The sequence below is a fragment of the Abrus precatorius genome, unplaced genomic scaffold (genome assembly GCF_003935025.1).
Source record: "Abrus precatorius isolate BTA unplaced genomic scaffold, Abrus_2018 Scaffold2, whole genome shotgun sequence".
Classification (NCBI taxonomy): Eukaryota; Viridiplantae; Streptophyta; class Magnoliopsida; order Fabales; family Fabaceae; genus Abrus; species Abrus precatorius.
Window position 1 is genome coordinate 25,040,510 of NW_020874362.1, and position 26,299 is coordinate 25,066,808.

The following is a 26,299-nucleotide window of genomic DNA, read 5'->3' on the forward strand; positions in this document are numbered from 1 at the left end:
CAAATCAAGACTTGTGAAAATTCTCAAAATTTCATAAGATCAACAAAACAATAAACCAAAACAGTTCAATTAAATAATGTAACAACCACGACACCACGTGCAAATATTGCACTTCTAAAAATTCAACATCCTCCACTTGTTTCCATATTTTTTCAAACTGATTACTCCTCTGATTTATCTTTATGTTATATCACCAAAACAAAAAAATTAACACTTTTGTTCACGTATTGCCCACATGGGATCATTTTTATGATCCCAATCAACGACTTGCGTGGTCTTTATTTCGTTTGTACAACAAAAAGTTCAATAAATGAAACAACTATTATCCAGCAAAACAAAAGCTCATACGGTTACAGATCTTAAAAATGAAAATGAGGCGTAGCTCCCCTCCTATAAATGGGACACACACAAAGATTCCACGGAGCATTCTAATAAACAAAAGCACTCCCAAGGGTGGCACTTACCAATTTTGTTATTTGAACAATTGAAAATTAATATATGTAATAATATTTAAAAATATTTTTTGCATAACTTTGTTCAAACAACAGAACGCCTAAAACTGGCTGTGCTCATTATTACGGTCTTCTGATAATCAGATTCAACAATTATCCATAAGAACGTACAAAAATTATCCCAAATATTATTCCTTCTTGAAAGCTAACACCTACACACTGTTACTTTTCATATGAAAGCGAATTCAATTTTACAATTCTCAGCAATGAAGGAAAAATGTAGTGTTCTTTGAAATCATAAGTTTTTCAGCGGTGCAAAATCTTCTGCATGGAACACAAATGGTATCATCCAAGTCATAACTCATCCTCCCAACTTTCCTCATCCAAAACCATTATACTCTGATTAATCTATAAAGACGAGACTTGATGTTATAAGTTGTAACCACTCAAATTATAAAAGGTGAAAAATAATCAGGCGTGCATTCATAACATACCTCGTGGTGAAAATTGCAAACAATGCAAAGTGCTGGTAAACCATGCATTTTACTTGCTCATTGTTGATGACAAGAAGAAATTCCAAAATATTGAGCCCATTGACATGAAAGCCACTCGAGCTTGAAGAGGCACCACCCTATACATACACCATGAAAATAGCCAAGGAATGTAAGACTTGTGATCTTAACAATTCAAATAATAATTAACTAGATTGTAATTAAGATATTTGAAAGCTATCGAATGTATGCTCCAAATTAGAAGAATCCATCACAGTTATCCCCGTAGAACAACATCACAATGTATAGGAGCTTTTAAACCCAAGCATCAACGAGCAAGATAAGAGGCATACTTATAGATAGACATATGCAGCTAAATTGTCAATTGAATATTGCCTAATTGGGTAAGATTCTATCACTTCAACTTACAAGACCGTTGAACTGGCGAAGCAATTAGTTTATTATTCATTGTTCTAACTCTGATTAAACCATGGTTGTACCATTTGATGATTAAATATATATTTTTAATATTTCTAATATAATAAGTAATAAAAGAGCATAAAAGTATAAGAAATTGTAAGTAAAAGAAATCTTTTTGGTACATAAAAGTGGCCAATGCCCAAAATCGGGAAAAAGCTAAACAGAAGAAGCATTGCAGGGTGTGGAAGCCCCAGAAACATCAGCAAATATCAGTTTTGTGAGACAGGAATGAGGAGATCATCTACTGAAAACCATAAAGTAATTCCATGTTCTCGCAGGTGAGGCAATTCTTTTTCAATCCGCTCACAATAAATTTAAACTAGCATAAGATAACCATATTGTACATCTTATTGTCTTGCAGCCGAAAAAAAACACAGCTAAATGATAACAATCTATACATAGAACATATGTAGGCCTTTGTAACTTGGCATTGAGCCTTTATTTAATAAAACTGTTTTTGGTTGAATTAAAAAATAAAACAATATGTTCAAATTAGTTCTTCACTATTGATTTTCACCAGTTCGGTGATCATTCGACTTTCACCAGTCTAGTTTTTTCAACATTGGTTTCATTGAAGCAAGTGCATTAGAGGAGAAACTTCACATGCATGATTTACGACCATTTTGCATACGTGGTCATGGCATTGCCAATTTAATTAATCATGTCATTGTTGCATAAATTCAACAAGAACTCATTTAATCCTTAAATTCCCTTAACAGCCGTTCCTATAAAGGCATTTGGAATAACCGGACATATCTGAATATTGAATGAGATTAAGTAGCAATATTATGGTGTAAAGGTATCAAGCTTTCATCATTTCCCGGCACTGCCAGGGGTATTTGATAGGTAAAAATCACTTGTTCTACAAAGGAGTTTAGGAATGAATTTGTCCAATGCTCAGGTTTAAAATTTTTTGGTTCTAAAAGGATGGAAATGTCTTTCTCTTGTTTATAAAAGAGCATTTCTTTTATGGAAACTTGGAAAGAAAATGTTGTGTTCAAATTGTTATTAGGCTTTCCAAAGACACACTCTCAACTTGATAAAAGAGGGAAAATGCATAAACATGAATAGAAAATTTAATTGAGGATAGAAAACGCGCACCAGAAATTTAACACGCTGACTGGAATCCAGAATCTAAATCCTGTACAGACAAATCAGACAAAAAGGTAGGCATCAACCCATATGAAATAACCATCAACAAGTTATTATGACAAATATTAATTATACAATGAAGTTTGTACCATAAAGTAAAGTTGGAAAAGCATCCCTTCTGTATTTTTCTGGAAGCTCAGAGAGCTTCTTTTGCCATAAATTATTCCATGCAAAAACAACAGCAATAACGCATGGACCTAACACAATCTGATTTAGTAAAACCTATCAAAAGGGAAGAAATAGAGAAATTATAAGGTATCACAATCCTGAACTGCTCCTTGCTTCTAAAATAAATAGTTATAAATGAAGAATAATACCTTTAGCATTAAGTTCTGCACCGTTGGTTTGGGGAGAAAGTGATCAAGACACTGATACCAGGCATAAGAACCAGGGCCATAGAAAAGGAATCCATAGGAAATCATTCGCAGAGCTCGTAGCCAATCATGGTCTGAAAGTTGGCTCCATAACACATCCTAAAAGAACCTTTTTTGGTTAATAAGGAACACCAAGTATCTATATGCATTATTATTGCAAAGAAAAACACAGCTACTCTCATCCACCATCCATCTCAACGTGACAAAAACACATTGCACTGGGTTTCTAACAGATGATACAGTAACAAATTGCAACCAATAATACATAAATACAATTCTCAACTTGCTAAATAAGTTCACCTTTTGAAAACCAAATTGTATAGATGAAAGAAAACCATATTATATATTTACTCATAATACAAGACTATAATCCCATTTCCTTTAAAAGTGTGGTAGATTATTGAAAGTGCAAAAATCAATCAATAACAATAAAAGTAAAGTCAGCTACCTAAATAACACAGCTATTGAACTCCATTAAAAATCAAATTTTAGCGTAAGTGATCCGTGCATGGGTTTTGATAAATTTTAGTTATTTTACATGTATTGTTGATTGTCTATCACAACAATCCTCCTTAGGACCAATTACGAGACCCGAGGTAGAGTTGGCAAAAATCAATGAACTAGAAGAAAAGCAAAAGAGCCCTAAAAATGTAAGAATTCCTTTCAAATTCAAAGAAGCAACTCAAATTTTCAACAACGTATCAGAAGTTTTCATGCTTTAAAATTTTACACCTTAGTCTATCACTCTCTTCATTTTTCATCTCATCTATTCTTCTCTCTCTCTCTCTCTCTTTCTCCTTCCTATTCCCCTCAACTCCCCTAAGGTGTAAACAACCTAAAGAGTGTGAAATGTCATCTTTCAATCATAAAATTCCCAATTAAAATTCACTTTTTTCCCCCTGTATTTTAATTGATAATGTGAAAATGCCATCTCCTACCATTATCCATTGAATCAACAATCTCCAAGTTAAAATATTCTAATTCTACTTACCTGAGAGACGCCGTCACCACTCTTTGCTTTTTTCCAACGGTCTCTGAGCTGAGCGATTGTATCTCCGGTAAGGGCGAGTGAGGCGGCAGTCACCGCCTGCTTCACCGGAAACCGGTAACCGCCTCCGCCAGTTGAACCCGCCGAACCTGATTTGGAGCGAAAACGACGCCGTTGAGACTGCGGCAAGGGATTCCAATTCCACAAACCCCAGCGCCCACTTCCAATCGTATCCATTTTCCGATAATACCACCAAAACACTCGATTTTATCGCTTTTATAGCATGACACTGACATAGGACCTTAAAACATGAAAACGCACCGTTTCATATTCAACTTTTTTAGGTTCTAAATTGAAAAAAATAATAAAAAGTCTAACTTTTCTGGTTCTAAAATGCAATTCAACACCAAAAGCAACGAGCTTCCTCCAATTCCTCAACTGGTTCTACACCAATTATTCTTTTCTTTGTTGTCCTTTTTCTCAGAATTTCACGTTGTAACTAAGTAAGCCCCTTTCAAAAGTAATGATTATTGAATTTTTCTGGTTTCTAAACGCAATTCAAGACCAAAAGGAACGAGCTTTCTCCAATTCCTCAATTGGGTCTCTAACTTTCTGTTTAGAGTTAAGTGTCATGAGTTATCCAGGTGAGTGTTTGTTGCAACTTGCACAACGTTGCAATAAGTTCCCAAAACAAATGAAGCAAATCCATTCTCTTATAATCACCAATGGCCACCTCATTCATCACTCAAATGCTCCATCATCATCACAACACAAATGGATGCCTACCCTTCTCTACAATGCCCTCATCGGAGCCTATCACATTCACAACCATAATAAGGCTCTTCTCCTTTTCTCTCACATGCTTGCAAACCAAGCCCCACCCAATAGTCACACTTTTCCTTCCCTTCTCAAATCTTCCACTCTTCCTTTGGGCACTACCCTTCACTCACAAGCCCTCAAGCGCGGACTCTTATCTGACACCTTCATTCTCTCCACTCTTCTTGCCCTCTATGCAAGAAACAACCGCCTTGCTGATGCACACAGAGTGTTTGAGGAAGTTCCCATGTTTTGCATTGTTGCATGCAATGCAATGCTTAATGCTTTTTCCATGAATGGGGACATGGAGGCTGCTGTGTCATTGCTTGAAGGCATGCCCCAAAGGGATGTTGTATCTTGGACAACTGTTGTGAATGGTTTTGCTTTGAATGGGAATTTTGGTGCTGCAATAAGGTTTTTTGGGAAGATGATGAGTCATAAGGATGTGATGGACGGTGTTGTGAAGCCTAATGAGGCTACTTGTGTTTGTGTGTTATCTTCTTGTGCCAGTTTGGATGGTAAAGCGGCTCTTGATTGTGGAAAGCAAGTTCAAGGATATGTGGTGATGAATGAGGTCAAGTTGGGGGTTTTTGTGGGAACTTCATTGATAAATCTTTATGGGAAGATGGGGTGTTTGAATTATGCTGAGAATGTATTCAGAGTAATGGTTTCAAGGGAAGTATGCACTTGGAATGCAATAATTTCTTCACTGGCTTCAAATGGTAGAGAGAAGGAGGCTTTGGACATGTTTGAGGAGATGAAGCTTCAAGGGTTGCAACCAAATGGCATTACTTTTGTGGCAGTTCTTACAGCATGTTCTCGAGCAAAGTTTGTTATGGAAGGGTTGGAGTTGTTTCGATCAATGTTGCATGACTTTCAAGTAGTGCCGATAATGAAGCACTATGGCTGTGTGATTGATCTTTTGGGTAGAGCCGGGTATATCCAGGAAGCAGCTGACATCATAAGAAACATGCCTTTTGAGCCCGATGCAACTGTTTTGAGAGCCTTTTTGGGTGCTTGTAGGATTCATGGAGCTGCTGAACTCGGAGAAGAAATTGGAAAGAAGGTGCTTAAACTGCAGACACAACACTGTGGCCAGTATGTTTTATTGTCAAGCATGAATGCTGAGAAAGAAAGATGGGATCATGCTGCTGATCTGAGGAAAGAAATAATGGATGCTGGAATTCAGAAAATTCCAGCATACAGTGTGGTTCACTAGACATAATTTTTTTTTCCTTCTTTTTTCAGCTTGTGCTCTGTTCAATACAGGTAAAACTCCAACTTCATGAGAGGCAGATCTTAAGGTGTGGTGTGGGACACAACTAATACACTGAAGAGGAAATAAAAGAAAATCTCTGAAGCCCAAGAAAAAAAAGTAGAGGGGCATATCCTTACAGCCTTCATGCAAACATTGATCCAATTGCTATATCGTCATTGATACAAATTGCCAGGAAAGGAGTGGTCGTGAAGCAAACTTGAAGCTTCTCACTGTTGAATATTTCAGAGAATCACAGTTTAATAAATTTGTTCAAATATTGAACATGGGCTGACTATGAAGAAATGCCTCGCCTATAGAGGTGTAGGGTAAGAAGTTTCTCACTGTCGAATTATCTTAGTTTACTCAAATTAGTACATGTACATGAATTAATGCGTTCATTTGTGCACTAACTTCAATCAATTTGTGCAATGAAACAGCATTTTTTATTTTTCACCTAGCTACTACAAAGAAATGCGCCGTGTACAGGTGTGCAAGATACATATAGTCGTGCTAAGGGTCCAGAAATGAAAGAATACATTTGGGCAACAGGCTCTCACCTATGACTATAGAATGCCTTATGATTATATAGACCTTTAACAAATATTAAACACTGGCTGACTATGAAAGAATTTTATTTTTAAGCTATAACTACAAAGAAATGTCCCATATGTGAGGTGGTGCAAGATACTAGCATTGGCGCTGTTGTTCAGCAACTACTAATGCCTGCTGTGGTTCCTCTTCCTCATCTTCTGCCACCACCATTGCTTGCAGCTGTTCCTTCTCTGCCACTTGTGCTTCTCCATCTTCTACTTGTTGCATGACATTTTGCCGAAAATATCTGAGTATTACAAGCAATATAAACGCTGCAAAACAAAATTAAATCATAAGAATATACTCTCAGTCACACTGTTGACAAATGCACATGCTACAATCACATGCTACCGAGGAAATGTGTACAAAAATCTCTCATAATGTAAAACATTGTTTTATATTCCAAGCTAGATGAGATGAATACTTATAATCTTGGATACTGTTGATGCTTAAATAGTATATCATGGTCTGAACTTGTGTGAAAATTACTTAAACAAGTGGCTTGCTAGAGAATTACCTGTAAAGATTCTAGTCTTTATAGTAGATAGATTCCAGAAGGTAATAAGAACCGATGCGACCACAATCTTCTTGTGAGTGCAAGCGCCCCATGTGTCCAACAACCGCAATTTCAAGCACTCAACTACATAATAAAACCTTATTTTAGTATAAAAAGGTGGATAGTCCTACAAATGTGATAAAGAGGGTGGAATTATACCTCGCTGGTTTATCTGTGCAGAGTAACAAGAATAAAGCTTTGGTGCACTGAAGCTGACAAAAAATCCTGCTCATATATATATTTAGCAAGTTGGCAAGAAATGTACTATTAGAACTAAAATATAATTATAAAATAATAATTGCAATACACTGACAGTATAATTTCAATAATAGATTGTCATATAATTAAAAATTGTTGACTTTTATAATTATTACTTTAAAAGTCATATTTAGAATTAATTATTAATTAGTTGATGACATTGTATTATAATTAACTCTTAAAAAAATGATAATGCTAACTAAAAATGATGTCCTCACCAATGGCACAGAGCCTCCAAATTGTAATAAGATGGCCATACTCCGCTCCTAGTAGAAGGAAAGGAGCTACCTGCAACCAAAAAAGAGAAGATGGAAAAGCTGATGGTGTAAACCAACACTAAAAAAATTTTACACTCGTTAAAAAACCAACAATTTTGGTAGCAGGGATTACTTTGAGGGTCATGCACGGTTCTCCTGAGAACAGCTCTCTAGTCCTTGAAAATGCAAAATTCAAAGCAGGAAGAATCAATTTTGCAAGACGTAAAATGTCATCTTCTTTCAGTTTGGCATAACCCCCTTTCTCAACCTGGTTTCTGAATACACACAAATGCAAATCCTTAAGTACATTCATTCAAATCCAAAACTAGGACAGCATAGAAGAAAAAATAACATTTTGACAAAGTAAATTTGTGTAACCTTTGACAAACTGAATTTGAGAAGAATGAAACACCCAACAAGAGAATTGCCAATCTTGATATGGCGGAGAAAATGCTGAAATAAGAAGAACTAGAATATCTCAGACTCTTGTACTACTGTGCAGAAGGGAGAGCCGCATACAACAACACAAAGAGAAGCACAAAGAGAGAGACCTGAAGTTGAGTCCTTTAGTGAAGCAAGAAGACAAGAAACAAAGAGAGCCAAAACCAAACCAAAGGGTCGATTTTGAAACATCTCTCCACATTATCAAATCAGTGAGCAACGCCCCAACACGATCTAGATCACCTCCATTCTCTTCTTCAACTTCTGAACACCAAAGTAACACACCAATTTATTCTTTGCTTCAAAGTAAAATTGAATGAAACCAAAATAAATAGACAACAAATGAGAGTAAACCTCCAAATCTACTCCCAGAAATTTATCTATTAGTCTAATCAAAACTCAAAAATCTCATTTTAGTTTTTAAGGATCATAAAATTAGCTAAATTAATTCTTACAAAGGACGCCCAATGTTATTCATTTTAGAAAATTTTCACTAATTATTATTTTTTATTTTATTAAAACCAGAATTAGTAGAAAATATTATATCATATTAATAACATAAAAGGATTGAAATTCGTAAATAACATTAAGTAAAAATAAAGATTAAAAATGAGAATATTGCAAAACTAGCTACTTTACTTTCAGAAATAAAAAAATGAATAGAAGAGAAAACATACTTGGAGATGAAATTGAAGGTGGTAGAAAAGGGACCAAGCTGAGTTTTTCCTTCTTCGCTCTTCCACTTTGTCTCCTCTTCCTCTGTTGTTTTACACTTTCCTCCGCCTCCTTCTCTTCCCGCCTCCACCTCCGCAAACTCCTCGGCGACGCCGCTGCTCTGCTCTTGCACCGCCGCCGCACTCCGCCGCCCTCCGCCACCTCCTCGTCGAAGCGAGCCTTGGAGTGAGACCTCCTCACGGAAGAAGGAGACAGAAGAAGAAAATCTCTGACAGGAAGAGAGTTTGTGGGAGATCGCAGAAGAGAGAGTGGAGAAGGGGACGAAGGCTTTGCAGGCACGCTGGGTGAAGGAACCAAATCCAGCGACATTCGAATGGGTTCCACCGTTCCGTTTTCACCGACACGTGTCAGCCGAGAAGAAGAAGACGACTTGGCTCGTGACCTGTTGTGGCGGTGATGAAGATAAGGGGAAGAGAAACAATCCATCATCGATGTGAGTGTGAATAGAGAGTCTCTGAGAGTGGTGAAGTTATGTTGATGTTAGGTTGGAGTTGAGTTGAGTTCAGTTCAGTGTGGTTTATTGAATGAAGAGTGTTGCAGACAGAGACATGTTAGCCGTTGGAGAAACACGTCGTTTTGTATTGTTGTCGCTTTTTTCAAATCTAGCGGTGACGTGGGACCGCCACCTTTAACGGTTAATTTGCTAAATAAAGTTAAGAATGGTTCTCTTCTTTAAGTTGCTGTTTCACACTTTTGTGTTAGTGGAGTTCATCATAAGGTCACACACATCACCAAGTTATCATGGAGCTCCTCCTGCATTTTCATTGAAGGTAATTGGAATAGTTTGAGTTTTGTCAATAAGAACTTATTCATAATAAATTACAAATTTTAAGAAATTAAATACAATATATTGAATTTTATAATTTATTTTCATGTACTTCATTTTGACATGTTAGAAAAACTTTTACTAATTTAATTTTTAATAAAATCTTATTACATCACATGATAGAAATAATCTTCTTCAAATGCAGTAGTATTTGTTTTTCTTTTACAAATTAATGTAGTGTCCTGCTAAGTTAAAATTAACTGTTTTGTTCTTTTAGTAGTTAATGCAGCAAGAGTTAAAGTCTATCTTTTTCCAAAATTTTTATTTATTTATTGGGTCAAAGTTGACTCTTATTTTGATGTGGGCATAATGCGAACCTTCGCAATAGTTGGTTCACTTTAGATCCAAAATGTTAAAATCCAATAAGGATGGATGCATAGCATTTGAAAGGCCCAAATCTGCATTGCTCTTCCACAAACATTAGACTGGTTTTAATGGGCCTCAAAATTAGCTTCTATCTTCTCTTGTTTACATTACATTCGCACAATACACTCTTGACCCAAAAAAGACAAAGAAAAAACAGTATAACTGTATAATTTTACCTTTTACATCTTCTGTATTTTTTTATTAATTTTTTCTATTGTATTTCATTGATCATTGTATTTCTTACATTTTATATTAAAAAAATATTAATATCAATTCTCAGATGAGAGAGTCAAGCAATTAATAATAATAAATTTGTATTAAAAAATTATCTCATTCTATAATTTTAATATAATAAACACTTTTTTGATAAAAAAAAAAATATTGTTTTAAAATGGTTAAATTTAGGCTTAAAAATGAAGGTTGACATAATTGTTTTTTCTATTTATCACTTAGTGCATGAAGCCATGAAATGTATAATAACTCTTTTTTTTCATTTCATAAGATAATTAATTGAACATGGACTTTCATTTTCTTAAACTTTCACATAAACAGTTATCTGCCTACAATTTAATGAATCTCAACAAAAAAAAAAAAAGTAACAAAGAGCTGAAGTATTATGATAAAATCCCATAACGTACAGAAGATTACAGTAAAAACCAAGCACAATATTTACACTGATAACAAAATCCTTGGGCTCATAAACAAGGCCAGAGAAAAGTACATAATCTTCTGCAGCGTAGAAATTAGAAAATAATGGAATATTGATTGTGACCGAAAAATTACATGTTATTCTAACTACAAATTCCAAGAGATCTCTCGAAGCAGAATCTGCAGAATCGGACAACAGGTTCATGTATAGTATCTGTACTGTCAACATTCATTATTGTTTTATATACCTACGCTTTGATTATGTCACACATATCAACATAAAAAATTGAAAAAAAAGAAGGAAATATGATATATGCAGCTTGTATTTTTAAAGGAAAATGGCACGCTTTATTACCTTTTTTTATGGTGTAAATATGCAGCTTTATTAGGTATATATGTCAAATTTCAACTACCCATAGCGGTAACAGTGGGAAAAGTTTGAAAACCGAAAGAAAGAGAGTTACTTCCTTAAACCATTGCGTAATCCATGTACCAGAAAAAACCCACTCCCCTAATCCGTGTTGCCTTTTCAAGCACAAGTCACTAATCACTATTTCAAGCGCAGTTTTCTTGGTTTAAGCAAGATTACGATTCGCGACTCGCTTTCAAGTCCCGCAGAGCGCGTCTGATTGTCCCATCTCCCAAATCGTGTGGTCAGAAACGGCAGATGAAAGTAGGTCGATATCTGCACGCGCGACGCGATTTGACGGAAGTGAGGGAGCGCAGACGGCGTTTCGTTATTTAACGAGTGGGAGAGGGACAGGGACGCGATTTTGGATGCGGGTGGCAGGCACCAAAACAAAGATGATGAGGTTTCAAAGGACGCGTCAAGAGAAAGACAGTGACGCGTGTACACGTTCCTAGTGGTCAGGTTCACTCCCCATTCCCCAAACTGTCTCAAAGAACGATTCAAAAGCACTTCCTAGTTCTAATGAAATTAAATTATTATGATAAGGAGAGAGAGGCCCATGTACCCTTCAACACTGACACTTGTTGAGAAGTTCATTTAGACCCAGTCATTGCTTTTGCTTTCAACTTTCACCCCTTGTGCAAAAGCGCGTTCCAACACTTTAATTTTATTTTCCAAAATATTATTATACAATAACACGTTATGATAATCAAAATATATAATGATAAGATTTATTGAAAAAATAATCGTACTAACCAGAAAAGGGTTAAGCGTGTGCGGATGAGGAGAAGGTGAGCCGAAAAAACGGCCCATTAGGTTAATAGCCGGCACGCATGAAGGCCCACCTTCGCCGCTTGTCTCGAAATTCCCGCGTGCCACGTAACCCCCCAACACCGTTGCATTATCTCTCTCTTTCCTTTGGGCGGCGTCTCTGCTCCACACTCACACATCTTTGACTGCACCTTCCTCTTTCTCTCATATATTTAAAAATAATAATTAAAATGAAAACTATCCCAAACCGGCACCGTATAATATATATATACCCCACCCCACATATCAAAAGACACACCACTACGCAAACACCCGTAACTCCTTTCGCTCTCATCGTTAGTAGTACATTTCTTTCGCCATGGTGGCTAAGGAGAAGAACCCAACCGTGAAGAACAAGAAACCCAACAATGCCAACGAAGTTCACTACAGAGGGGTGCGCAAGAGACCATGGGGCCGCTACGCCGCCGAAATAAGAGACCCTACTAAGAAGAGCCGCGTCTGGCTCGGCACCTTCGACACAGCCGAAGAAGCCGCCAAAGCCTACGACACCGCCGCGCGCCAGTTTCGCGGCCCCAAAGCCAAGACCAACTTCCCCTCTAATTCTCACCCCTCCAGCAACAACAACAACACCGTTATCCGCGACAGCCCCAGCCAGAGCAGCACCGTCGACTCAGCCACCCCGGAGCGTGAACCCACGCGCCCTCGCGAACTTGCCGCCGCCGTCATGGACCGCTTCCCCTTCCTCCCTCTCCAGCCCCAGCTCCTTGCTTTCCACGGCGCCGACCCCGTTCCGCTTCGCCCGGTTTTCTTTCTTGATCAGACCGGTCGGACCGAGTTTCTGGCTCAGCGCTTCCCTGTCCGGTTCGAACCGGGTCCGATCGAGTTCAACGGCGCGGTTCAGAGCGATTCCGATTCGTCCTCCGTTGTTGATTGTCAACCCAAAAGAGAACTCAATCTTGATCTTAACCTAGCTCCACCCATGGATGCTTAATTTTTTAACCCTTTTTTAATTTTTTAAATTCTTCACACCGTGCTTAGAAAAAAGTAGACAGCAGAAAGGACTAAGATAAGAAGAAGTTTTCTTTCTTTATTTTTTATATTGGGAAGATTAATCTTCTGTTATTTCCAGGTTAGATTAGATGCTAATTAGTACTTCCTTTGATGTAAATAAGTTAATTTCCTGCTCTTTTAGTTCTTTGCCATTGACAAAAGAACATGATCTGAAATTGTTTAGCTCTGTTATAATTTTCTGTAACCTCTGATATGTAATTCTGGCTAATGATGATTTTCTTTTAATATAAATTTCTGCTATCCACTTGTCTAATTCCTTTTTTATTTTATTGTTTTGATGTAAAATAATAATCACCACTGTGGGTTATGTACCCAATATTTGGTTTTTCCGGGGTAAATCGCAACTTAAAACTTGGGTTGGTGTACACAATAATTTGTCTTTTAATTTGTGTGATGTGTAAGTTTGAGGTTAAACTATGGGTGTTTCTACAACTATTGAAATATATGAACCATCACAGCTTTGGAATGCAACATTGGCATGTGTGAATATGGCTTACAAATTCAGATTTGAAAAATTAAACTTGGCGACAGAATGGTGGAGGATCTTAAACAAACTCACGTGGATTCAAGTTCGAATTTATCTGAAGTAATCTAAAATTGTGTTTGGTTGGTAAGGCATACCATTTTAGAGAAATTTCCTGACACTCTTGTTTAGTAGAAATTTCCTGAATATTTAGATTGGCCTTTTTACATGCTAATAGTGTTTTGTCTGGTTGAAAGTGTTATTTCCTTCTTACTGTTTTTTATGTTAAAAAATCACGCGTTATTAAATTACGGTCATTCTCGTATTTGTTACCAACAATGATCATAAATTAAATAATAAAACACAAGAGACAGCATAGCTTTAAAATCATATACTATGCTTTGAATATGGTTTACAACTCAAGATCTGACTGGTTTTAATTTTCAATAAGAGTTGATGCCGTGTATAAACATAATTAATTGTGATTATTAAATAATTAAATATGGATTGCCCACTACCAACGAAATTTGATCTGTGTAAACTATTCAAGAAAATCCAAGCATGCTGCTAATAATGATCTCAAGCGACCATACGAGACTTTCATTTTCTAATAATTGAAAACATAGCAGCCCCTTAATCATGATTCACTTTGTTCGATAAGTGGAGTGCCATAATATGTTTCAGGCAGTTTTACTTTGACAATTTATCATAGGTTTCTAGAATCATCCTAATGATACCCATAAGCCTCACCGTACTCTGGTTGAAAAACGGCCATCTTTTTTTATTTTTCATTATTGGGGTAGTTCCTATGGATATAACTGCAAGATCAATTCTTCGGATTGAAACTTACTACGTGATTTAGAATTTTGATTTTAAATAAAAGTTTAACAAAAAATGTCTTTAACATAGTGATTTTATTTAAATAAATTTGATTAAAATTATTTTTCAGATTTTTTTTTATAACACATCAAACATTCATACTCGAATTGAGTAGGATTTAGATTTAATCTTTTCAAGTATTTAATATAATTATACTTTTTAAATATTCAAACTCAAAATTAAATATTAAGTTGTAATAATATTTTATTAATGGATTGTTTCGTGATTATGTGTGAGTATTTTACCGTTGCATTGTTATAAATAGATAAATAAAAATTGTAATAAGTGTTTAGCTAAGATTGAGAAAATATTATATACCATTTTTAGATTAATTGTTATGATTACTCTAATATTTTTTAGATTATTTCTTTTATTAACGGTTGTGATTATTTTAATATCTTTAAGATTACAAAGTATTAACATTATTTGAACTAAACTACTAAACTTAGTATCTATTATTATAAAATCAACAATAACAATTATTTTATGTGTAACAGGTAAAATTAAACCTTCTCGACGGTAAAGGTACAACAGATTTTACTATAGAAATAATGCTCAATAATCATTTGATTATAGTGAATCTAATCAATTCTAAAATGACATCAAACTTCAAATCTTCCATCATTCGTAACCCTAATTAAGTGCAACGCCTTCTTTACTCTCTTTAGCTCTTTTCATTATTATCTCCCTAATCACCTTCAAAAACTCTTAACTCATTTATACTTCAAATTATAAGATTATAAACAATATACAATGACACTGAGAACAACAAAAATACAATGAGAAAAAGATAATGAGAGAGAAACCAATGAAATAAGAAAGAAAAAAAATAACAAAAAAAAAATTATAGAATTAGGCGAGAGAAGAAAAAATGAGTCGAGAAAGAAGACGTAAACATAAAAATAACAATTAGCATTGGTAATTAATTAATAATAGTATATTCATATGTAGTATAAGTACAAGAAGTCTGCGTAAAATGCTACAGTTTAAAAAATATAGCATTCAACAAATTAACATTATGTTTCACTCAAACTATTTATTTAAGTACTAACAAATTGATTATGGGGAATAATAAGTGTCTACTACACTAACTCTAAATTTTAAAAAATGGTAGCCTTGATCTAGCTATGGTTATGTGCCATTTAAACTAATTATTTAGGCGCTGTCGAATTTATTGTGGAAAAAAAAAAGTAACAATTTCTCCGACACTAAATTTTAAAAAAGATGGTAGAGACGAACAAACTGATGTAACCAGCACCAAGTTTAAAAAAATGGTATCAAACTGATGCTAAATTTAAAAAAGTGACAGGGTTAGTTTTATTATAGACAAAAAAATATATATTAGCTTGGCCGAAACTATACTCAACCTTAGTGTTAATGTCAATCTTAACCGATGCTAATAACCATTGGTTTAGTTTAGAATTTTAAAAAATTAATTATTGGAATGCACATTGATTAAGATAACACTAACTTATATTTTGCTGAAACAATTTTATTAAACATAAATAAATTTTAGGTCCATTTGCGTCAAATTAATTTCGATACATTTGCATCGATTTTGCGTTTACAAAAGCTGATGCTAATCTAAAATTTTAGGATCACCATCACGGTTGATGTTGTTATTTTAAAGAAGTAGTTTTAAAATTTTATTAATAAGAGTTAAAAATGTATTAATAAAATGGATAAAATAATAGAAAAACAATAAACATTTGGAAATGTAAAAAAGTTATTAAATGGTGACAGCAACATAAATGCGGATTAGCTGGGAAAATTGATAAGCAGCGTGATTGAGATTGAAGATATGTGATTATTTTGGTGGTGTTGGTAGCATGAGGAAAATTGATTAGATTAATTAATGAGGTAACAGTGTTAGTGTTGGTGTTGGTGCACCGACGGCAAAGAAATCACCAGATTTTGGAGTATCGTGGTTGGGTCCCACGGAAAGCGCTCCGTGTTGACGGCTATGCTCATGGGTTCACTTTGGACGGCACGTGTACCTCTTTTGCCGTCCACATAACTAACTGCTCCTGTTCTCTCTCTCTCTCTCTCTCTCTCCCCCTCCCCGTTCATTAGTTTCTTTTCATTATGATAATATTAAAATAAAATAAAAATTATAATTGAGATGTAGCGCCTAGAAAATAATAAATTGAATTAGTTGCTTCAAAGTACTTGAATGGAAAGAGGGAGGAAGAAGAGTGAGATGGAAGATAAAATGAGTGAACAGAAGGAGTGAGTAGGGAACAGAAGCAAGCAAGTTTTGAAAGGAGTGGAGTTAGCTTCCGCTTTCGGTAGGACCCTCTGCGTGCGTCAGCGGAATCTGTGGAGAGGATATCGCTTCCTTTTCTCCTTTCGTTCCTTCCTCTTTCCTTTTGACACGCATGCATCTCTTCATTTATTGCCATTTTCATTTTCTTTGCACCTTTAAAGCACATTTTATTTTATTTTATTTATTTTATTAAACTTTTGATAAGAAGACAAGTTTCCCATTCTGAATTGATTAGGGTCAAAATTGAAAATTTTAAATTTTATTATTAGCTGATTTACGTGAACACGCGCGAGGGTGGGTGAGTGACGATGACTTGAAGCGCAGGGTGCAGCGCGGGAAGTTTCGCCGCCAGAGTTGGCGATGCGGTGGGACCCACTATGAGAAGGTTGCGTGTTGAGGTGCCACGTGACACGGTGCTGGAAAATGATATGCGGGCGGCTATGGGCCGCCATGATTCCCAACCTCAATTTATTTACCTGTTTGCTTTATCTACCAGTGGATCGTATTAGATAAAACTACGGTGTTGTTTCAGTTTTTTTTTTTTTAAATATTATTTATTGATTAAAAATTAAAATTTTAGTTTGATTAACATTATATTTAATATTATTAAAATTAATATAAACAAGATAAACACTTGAACAACGGTACAAAAAATTTGTCCATCGTATATTACTGGGGTTTCCAATTTTCATGTTTCCAACGAAATTATCAAGAATCACGATGCCAGTCACGGAAATTTCCAAATTTTTCATGTGCCTAGATGCGTGTCCCTGGTATCATTTTAGGCAAATGAATTTAAAACAAAAAACTATTACATATAATATTAGTATATTTATAGCTAACATTTTAGGGTTTAATGTTTTTAATTAATATATTGAAAAACTAATCAACAAGGCTCTTCTTCTAATTAAAAATTACATTGAAATAAGTTTTATATATTTAAACTATTTACTATAATTAATTTTTAAATATTCAAATTTAAAATCATAAATTAAATTAAAATAACTCCACGCTAATTAATCAACACATTGAATAGTAAACACCTGATACTGTATTTTTATGTTAACTTTCGTTTACTCTCTATCGAATCTGATTGGATTATGAGAAATTATATTTATATTATATATTTATTTAATTTTTATAACCAAAAAATGTAAATGTAAAATAAGTTGACGTTACAAAAATAATGCTAAAAAATGTTTTATAGAAAATACAAACAGAAAATTGATGTTATAAAATATGTTGTACAAAAAATATATTATACGAATCATATAATTATAATTTTTTATATGAAAAAAAAATTCATATAGGTGTATCTTTCAATTACTCATTATACTAAATTAATTGGTCTTTTTGGTGGGACTAAATCCTCTGTGTATAATTCGATTAATGTTGAAAATATTTATAACATAGGGATAATATTTTTTCTAATATAAATAGTGTGGAGTTATCAAATTTTTTTTTCTTCCAAACTCTTTCACTGTTGAGTTATAATATTGGTTCACTGACTTGACCAATACAAGTTGATACTCTTAAATTTAAAAACTTCCAACACAAACATCTAATACATTTTAACATGTGTTCTAAACATAAATAAATAACATAAATTCAAAATACGGTTAAATAACCAAAGCTCATAATACTAATACATTATCATAATAGCAATTACAAGTTTATAATACATAAACAGTTTTTCCCAGAGAAATAAAATTGAGTCAAATCTGAACCTTTCCATAAAATAAAATCAAACTTTATCCATAGTTTATTTTAAATCATTTTATTATTTTATTTACCTTCTTTTATTTTTTTTATTCATCATTGAATTAAGCGATCAAATCAGAGTTAAATATATTTGCTAGGGATCATAATTCATAAACCCCTTCGGCTAATTTTAGCATCAATCTAACTATAGATATTTTTTACGGTATAAAATTTAGATACAGTATTTTAAATATTTTTATTATAATTTTTAATCAAAATTCAAATATTATTTAAAACTAGTATTATTTTTATTATATATATTATTCAATTTAATTTTAATAAAAATATTATTGAAACTACTTAAGAAATGTTTGATAATTTATTTAGAACTATCGTTGATCTAAGAAAAATTATATACGGTGAGATGTAAATATAAAACTTAAAATTAAATAAATTAATTCAACACATATGAATCTAATGGTACTTTATATTATCTGTCATATCAATATCTAAAGTTACAATTTAAAGAACTCTCATATTTAATGTAAATATTTTGAAAAGATTTTAAAATATATGAGATATATTTGCAACATTTCTAAAAACATAACATTATTCTTGTAAAATAGAAGGGAAGGGATGTTTCTCTTTTGGTTGGGGATGCAATCTGAATTATTTGTAAGACTGAGAACCAAAACGTGTTGAACTGTTGTGCTGCCACTTTTTGGTTGGCACAGTAACAGTTCTGTAGACAGCATAAAATTGGGGTTTGAATTCGAAAGTTGAGGAACGTGTAGATTCAATGAACTACTGGTCATCAATTTGTATATTGTTTAATAATCATAAAATATATTTTTTATTTATCATATTAAAAACTATGATAATAAATTTTTTACCTTTATCATATATAATTATTTTTATTAAATAAAACAAGACAAATACAAATGATTTATATTGTTATCTAATGAATGTTACGCCAATTTTTTTTTCTTTGGATGTGTTTTTCTTTCTTTAACAACAAAAGGTATATTATATTTTAATTCTATAAACCTATACAGTCGGAGGTGTTATATGTCTCCTAAAATATTATTGTCAGATATAAAATTAATTTATTTTAAATGTTTTTTATGAATATTTTATTTTATTATTATTATTTTAGTGTATTTGTTTAAGCATTTTTTCAAAAGGACCAAACTCTGGAAAATAACTTAAGTACTTGTTTGAGTGAGTTTCATTTTTTATTATTTCTAAAATTTATTTTGTATGATAATTTTAGAAAACACCTTTTTAAAATAAGAAAGAAAAAATGTACCTGGCTAAACAATTTTTATTTTGTATGATATTAAAATTTTTATTATAATCTCTGCCTTTTACTTTGGGTTAATATATGTAATTTGCTAGTTTCTTACGATGTTAAATTGTACGTATCATCCTATAAACTTCGTATAAGAAATAAAAATATGAAGATTCATACATTCCATTCTTATTTATACGAAAAAAGAATGAACATTTTATTTTCACTTACATTTATAGTTTTATTTTATTTTTAATTAAAAAATATATAATTGTTTACCATTTTAGATAGCATCTGTTTCTTTCTATTAAACTTCATATTTCCAATAAGGTAATTTATTTAATTTTTCCAAAGCAAATTAATATCGATATAATAATTAACAAGGCATGTTCAGGATATATTCGTGTTCTGGATCAAACTAAAAAGGGTCAAACTAATGACTAGGCCTTATAAGCCCACATGTGACCCACTTCTTGAAAGGACGATTACACAATTTCAAGGCCCAAGTAGATACCTCAATATGCATGCACACGACATGCAAAGTAGGGAATCACAACCCACGAGTTATGACTCTTGCAGAGTGTACTTGTAAAATATTCAGTGGTTGTAAGGCTTGTGTTATACCTGAGTCTACTATGTTGAGGTGTTCGTGTGCCTTAACGTGGGGTATCCAAATCCTATGTAAAGGACATGTCTCACATTATTGGATATGAACACATTTCATATAATGTTATATGTTATTCCACTAGAAATTCTTTTATGTATACAAAATATTAATATATATGGATAGACAGAAATGCCACCACAACATACCCATGTACAGCACCGTGTGCAATTTCAACATCTAATGATCTTAGTTTCTTTTTCAACTTTTATTATAATCACATTTTATACTGAAATGACACACAACAGAAAAAGTTTTAATGTAGTTAATTTACAATTGCAAAGAATCCAAATCCCGTGACAGAATCCTTCTGCATAATTGGCCCATATACTACCACAGTCTCGTCACATTGTTCCATTTATTTAATTATATTCTTCTCGAATTGACGAATAAGCATGAATGTATGTATAATTCTTTATCCAAGTGGTTCAGGACCACCACGATGGTTCTATCAAGTTTCCCATACTTACTTGAGAAGTGGTAACTTGTGTTACTTCCACTTCTAAATATTTTCATTATACAAATCTTTTTTGAGGGATGAGTTTATTTTTCATTATCTGTTATCAAAATTAATACTTTCGAGGATTAATGTGCATAGACATACCCTTTCAAGATTCAAATCAGCAGAAATTATGGGAATCAATTTTTATAATGTATCATAAAGTGTTTATTACTATTTTTATGTGTCTACTGTACTTCTATTTTAAAAAATTATATAATATGTTTTTATTATTAATGAAATTATAAAAAAAAAATCAAACAAAATTCATTTAAATAAAAGTACAGCAAACATTTAAGGGAAATAATAAACACTGATATGTCAATTCACTATATATTCCAACAAAAGTAATCTTCATTTACTAGCATATTTGACTATTGCCGAACACCATTGATCACCCGAAAGCCAATAATTAATGTCAGAAGGCTGATTCTGATTTCAACACATCATATTCTGTAGCAAGAAATCGATGATATCATCAAAATGATGCAAAAGGTTTTCACTTTCGAAAGGTCAAAGAGAAATTGCCGTGGACGAACACAGATTAGTCAAGTAATTTATAAATAAATAGACCGTTACAGACTGAAACTTACATCGCATGCCTACATATTCTGGTTCTCATAATAATACACATTAGTGTCAGATAAAGATTAACACATTCGTAACATTTTTGGTTCCGTGGTAAAGCAATAAAAAGCATGGTATTTTGGGTTATCACTCTAAAGATCTGACAAATTATTGTGTGATTTGAAACTATTAATAGTTGTCTATAATGTTGACCATTTATCAAGCAATATATAGCAGAATTTTAATAATTTTGTATTATGAATTTAAAAATATTGTCACGTATCATTTGATGAGTAAGTAAAAGTTCATAATTATAAACAACTGATGTTAACAAAACCACAATAATTTATCTTAAAATTTGAAATAGAGCATTTGGATTATATTCATATAGTTCATATTGTCCACAATTGGTCTACACCTTTTTATTTGAATTGATTAGAATGCATATATCTAAAGGTCATTCATTCAACAGAAGATCTTAGACATGTCATTGCCATCTTCATTAATAGGCATAAAATAATCTAACAGGAATTTGACTCCTTAATATATATAGGAGTGCACTTTAGGTGTAGAGTACGAAATAATAACAATAATAAATAATTAATTAAATTTTATAATTTATTACACCCACATATATTATTCTACATTTTATTTTTTAAATTATATCTTGCACTTAAGTTTTATTAATATATTTTTTTTATGAGAGAAAATCAAGCTCATTTCATTTCTTAGTTTATCAAGCCAAATTAATAGTTTTTTTAAAGTGTAAATACAAGGTTAAATTACTCTTTCATCATTATACTTCACTTCAAATTAAATTTATTTTGAGTTTAAACTTACCAACAACATATTTTTTAGTTAATTACCCACAACATATTTTAAATTAGTTATTTTTAATAATTATATCTCCACAAAGGCAGAGCTCAATGATCCCCACCTTAAAGGTTTCATCATCCTTACTTGACCGTACCCTCTGCTTGTTTTGACGTAGAAAAATTAATTTTTACGCATTTGAATAAAATTATATGTTTTAATATAAATTTATGATCAATATTACTTTAAATGGATATCATAATCATGCTTAATAATTTAAAATTAATTTTAATCAATTTAAAATTACTATACCCTTAATTTAGTTAAAAGCATAATCATTGCAATCAACATAGTTTGGTATAATTAGTAGATAACTGTGCATCTTAAGTATGTTGATAGAGGCTCAATTCCTAGTCATGTATATAAAATAGACTTTGTCAGGTGAGACAACTCATTTCGGTGATCTCTAAACCTGAAAAGAATTAATCTTGGATTATTAGCTAAGATATTTTTTTTAGTAAACAAGCCAAAATATTAATTAAAATGAATTGATAATGAATTTTTTTTATAATATTTATTTTTAAAAATCTATTCACAATATATTTTAATTAATTAAGAATATAAAAATAATTATATTAATAGTGTACCAAATTTTAACCTAAAAAAGTGAGCATTGCCAAAATGTATTGAACCTGACTACCTAAGTAATTCCCCAACCCAATCAATTGGCAAATTGATCCCTATTTTTGCGCCAATAGGAAGGAAGGAATTTTCTGTGATTTCATACGTTGAATCAATCAAATAAATCCTCTTAGATTCCGTTTGATCAATGTTATCTTAGGTCCTGTTACAACCTCCATTAATGCACTTTTCGGCATGAAAACAATTTTATTAATATCAGCCTTCAAATTTAATTTTAAGTAGTTAAAAATAAATTTTTTTATGTAGAATAAAAAAATAGTACACTTTATATTTTTAATGTAATTATTTTCTCAATAGCCATGCTTTATTTTAGTTGCTTAAAGCTAATCTTAAAGACATGCTAACAAATTTCTATTACTTTTTAATTTATTAATATCTTGCATTGGGCTATATTAAACTCTAAGCTGGTGACTTTACAAAGAACAGTCAAGAAAATGGAAATCATATAACATCATCGGGTTGGCTTAATTATATTATTTGCTTTTACCCACAATTCAAACTTTTTTTTTTTCTCCAATCAACATCCAATTATAACCATATAAAAAGTAAAATTCCCATAAAATTAGGAGTTGGTAAATGGGCCAATTTAGTCCGCGTTGGCCCAATCAGTGATGAATCAACTAAAAATGAGTGAGGCTGGATTTGGCCTTCGTTTTTGTAAAAAAAAAATAACCTTTCTCTATTTTCTCTCTCTTTTTTAAATATTTTTGGAGAACCTATCTTCATTAGTTATGGTTTTTTAAAATTCACAAACTGAGGCTTAGCTGTGAGGGGTGGGTATTGCAAGGCCAACTTTAGTATATTACCTCTATTTTTTGTTATCTGTTTTTTTAAAATTATTTCTGTCTATATAAAACTTTAAAATAATATTATTAATTAAACTTAATACGACCAATAAAGTGATGTTCTTTGATAAAAAAGTTTCAATCTTGATTTTATTAGTTCTAAGAAATTTCAGTTGATCTTAAAGAGTATCCCATGAATCTTTTTCTTTTTCTTTTTCTATCTTCAAACCAGAAGCTTTTACCAAGCACTTTATTTTTAAAAAATCAGATTTTTTTCTCACACAAACCAACATTAGTTGATTATCCTAATGGTTTGAGCTATTATACTATTTTGGATTGAAGAGTTTTTGGTATTATCTATGGACGTTATTATATAAAATTATTTTTATCATCATCACATAAAAAGACAATTTTTATTTGATGTTTGATGTGTTCCTAACTGAAATTACAAAACATCTAATCTTATTTAGTACACATTGCTAGTTACACAAACCAACCAGGATGCTGAAAATCCATCTCTACTTAAAAGTGGTGGGGTTATGTTGCATACATAGAAGATTTATAGAGCTTATAGTCTTGGCAAAACAGGAAAATATGCTCTAGGGTGATGGCAACGCTATTAAATCAAGATAACGACTTGTAAAATTCATGTGGCAGTTTTATTCTCTGCTAGGTTCTGGAACATAGTAATTCGTGCATAGATGTGAACACACGAATCTGCAGATGCATACAAATTTGGTGACCATTTGAATGCTATATAGAAGGAAGGAGACAACTCATTAATCGGCCAAGATAATAATGCACTCGAACAACTCTCTTCAGATCTCAACTACAAATTGAATTGAAACTCTAGCATTGATTGAAATATATCAAAGTGCATGAGCATTGAGAATCTGAGTAAGTAGCATTATATATGCATCGATTGGCCCATGACAGAAATAAAATAAAGTTGTAGCCATTCAACATGAAATTGTCTATTATTACTTCAACATATCGATTGTCACTTCTCATTTAAGTTTTTTTTTTTAAATTTAATTAATCAAGAAAAAATAGGATTTTGTATAAAGTTATTTTTTAAAAAATGCTAAAGAACATTTTAGAGTGACAATAGATAATCTCATTTTACTGGTGTCGGTAGTATTTCCCAAAATTCACTAGTAAAGAAAGTCACAACCATAATAAGAGTATGGGCTGCTTGTCCCACAATAGTTTATGTTTAATTTCTTCTATAAATGAACATGAAATTGTGACACAAAGTTAAGGGCATAGAGGGGACCCCAAAGCCAATGGGTCATTTTAGTATGGAGTGCTCCCCCATCCCACACCATTAGGTGTGAGTTTATGGCAATCACTACCTAACCCAGTACCTTACCAAACCAACAAACCCCACCATAAGACTTATTCCATGCACATCCTTATGGGTCATTCCCTCACCGTCTTAGCTGTCTTTCAGATAAGTTTACTTCCTAGGAAACAAATATTACGCTATCAATGAATGGTGCGTTATCCCACTTTGCTCTATGATTTAATGTCGTTCTATAAGGAGTAATGGATAGCAACACGCTTCTGTATCAATTGTCCCACCCATTTTGGATCTAAATTCAAATAACCACTTGTGAAATTGGAATTCACATAATACCCACTTCAAATATGCTTCAATTTCAGGTTTGTGTTTTACAGTTCACATGCAAATTGAAAGACCTTTAATTAATCTTATCTCATTCTTGCAACTTGTTCTTTTATGAAATGTGTTTGTCTAAGTTACCAAATGAGGTATATATTTCATCTTAAGGTGATCGATTGATGAGATTTTGCTTTAAAAAATTAAATAAAAACAATAATACTATTTTTAATACAATGTCTTAACTTCATTAGTCCACTTAAAGAAAGCTATTTATTCCTTAAAATAATTCAGATAAACCCTTATGAAATTCGTATTAATTGGTAAAAAACCCAACTTAGCACGCAAACAGTTATCATTAACGATAAATGGTAATGAGGACTTTTAATTTCAACACCACAATGTATCCATTTTTAACGCTTTTTTAAGTATGGAAAAAATAAAGGGCAATGAGTTAAGTGTGATGGAATGTGTGCTTTACTTTTTTTATCATTTAAAGAAGTAGTATAATGAAAATGATGTGTAAATAATATTACTGTGATAATAATGACTAAAGGGGATACTGCATTAGTCTTTTGAAAAGGATGACGATGGATTTGAATAGTGATTGGAACCCAATTTAGATTATTCATACTAAAATGGAACAAATACAACCATCTTAGGAAGCTAACAATGTCTTGTACGCAAAGACCCCTGCTCACATGGCCATGTCAAGGCAAATAATGTTTGGTACATGTGATTCCTCTAATAACGACCTCCATTAACATATCGAGCAATGATCTCCACTCACAACGCATTTGCTTTGAAAGAAATTATATAGGGAACAGCTCTGCAACACAAATATAAGTACTCCATTAAAGTTACTCTATTGTTTTTTCATCATCATATAGACATTTACTTTATGGTTCTACTTTTATGAAATGTTTATGAATGAAGATAAGTTACTACTGGTTATATAAACTTGAAATTCATCCATACCAATCGTACCTGAAACTTTATGAGACTGATCAACAAGAGTTGTGATGAACATTAATATATATGTACAACAAACTGGATATTTGCTTTAATTTAATCCAAAAGGTTTTATTGTAGAATGCCGCGGCATGGC

General features: G+C 32.6%; 4 protein-coding genes across 4 annotated transcripts; 2 read left to right on the top strand and 2 right to left on the bottom strand.

Annotated features, from left to right (window-relative positions):
- Window positions 1-166: 166 nt before the first annotated feature.
- LOC113857745 (protein Mpv17) lies at window positions 167-4,198 on the bottom strand. Its single transcript, XM_027489920.1, has 6 exons — window positions 3,941-4,198; window positions 2,893-3,048; window positions 2,665-2,797; window positions 2,525-2,564; window positions 947-1,083; window positions 167-860 (listed from the first exon to the last, which is right to left on the bottom strand). Exons 1-5 carry the CDS (start codon window positions 4,172-4,174, stop codon window positions 996-998), a joined length of 651 nt encoding a protein of 216 aa, XP_027345721.1. The 5' UTR covers window positions 4,175-4,198; the 3' UTR covers window positions 167-860; window positions 947-995.
- Window positions 4,199-4,568: 370 nt separating this feature from the next.
- LOC113859677 (putative pentatricopeptide repeat-containing protein At1g10330) lies at window positions 4,569-5,972 on the top strand. Its single transcript, XM_027492389.1, has one exon. It carries the CDS (start codon window positions 4,569-4,571, stop codon window positions 5,970-5,972), a length of 1,404 nt encoding a protein of 467 aa, XP_027348190.1.
- A 726-nt stretch (window positions 5,973-6,698) lies between these two features.
- Window positions 6,699-9,275, bottom strand: LOC113859678 (reticulon-like protein B18). Its single transcript, XM_027492390.1, has 8 exons — window positions 8,792-9,275; window positions 8,225-8,378; window positions 8,052-8,126; window positions 7,807-7,948; window positions 7,635-7,704; window positions 7,318-7,383; window positions 7,120-7,242; window positions 6,699-6,874 (listed from the first exon to the last, which is right to left on the bottom strand). The coding sequence occupies exons 1-8, from the start codon at window positions 9,273-9,275 to the stop codon at window positions 6,699-6,701; spliced, it is 1,290 nt and encodes a 429-aa protein (XP_027348191.1).
- A 2,891-nt stretch (window positions 9,276-12,166) lies between these two features.
- On the top strand, window positions 12,167-13,187 carry LOC113857997 (ethylene-responsive transcription factor 4). The gene has a single exon (XM_027490382.1). The coding sequence runs from the start codon at window positions 12,228-12,230 to the stop codon at window positions 12,858-12,860; it is 633 nt and encodes a 210-aa protein (XP_027346183.1). The 5' UTR covers window positions 12,167-12,227; the 3' UTR covers window positions 12,861-13,187.
- The last annotated feature ends 13,112 nt before the right edge of the window (window positions 13,188-26,299 follow it).

Coding starts and splice junctions, on each gene's coding strand:
- LOC113857745 (XM_027489920.1), bottom strand. CDS start 4,174: ATGGATACGATTGGAAGTGGGCGCTGGGGTTTGTGGAATTGGAATCCC. Junction 3,049..3,940: donor GTGGTGACGGCGTCTCTCAG/GTAAGTAGAATT, acceptor AGGTTCTTTTAG/GATGTGTTATGGAGCCAACT. Junction 2,565..2,664: donor TTTTCCAACTTTACTTTATG/GTACAAACTTCA, acceptor TTGTCTGTACAG/GATTTAGATTCTGGATTCCA.
- LOC113859677 (XM_027492389.1), top strand. CDS start 4,569: ATGAGTTATCCAGGTGAGTGTTTGTTGCAACTTGCACAACGTTGCAAT.
- LOC113859678 (XM_027492390.1), bottom strand. CDS start 9,275: ATGGATTGTTTCTCTTCCCCTTATCTTCATCACCGCCACAACAGGTCA. Junction 7,949..8,051: donor TCAAATTCAGTTTGTCAAAG/GTTACACAAATT, acceptor GTGTGTATTCAG/AAACCAGGTTGAGAAAGGGG. Junction 7,384..7,634: donor TTGGAGGCTCTGTGCCATTG/GTGAGGACATCA, acceptor ATATATGAGCAG/GATTTTTTGTCAGCTTCAGT.
- LOC113857997 (XM_027490382.1), top strand. CDS start 12,228: ATGGTGGCTAAGGAGAAGAACCCAACCGTGAAGAACAAGAAACCCAAC.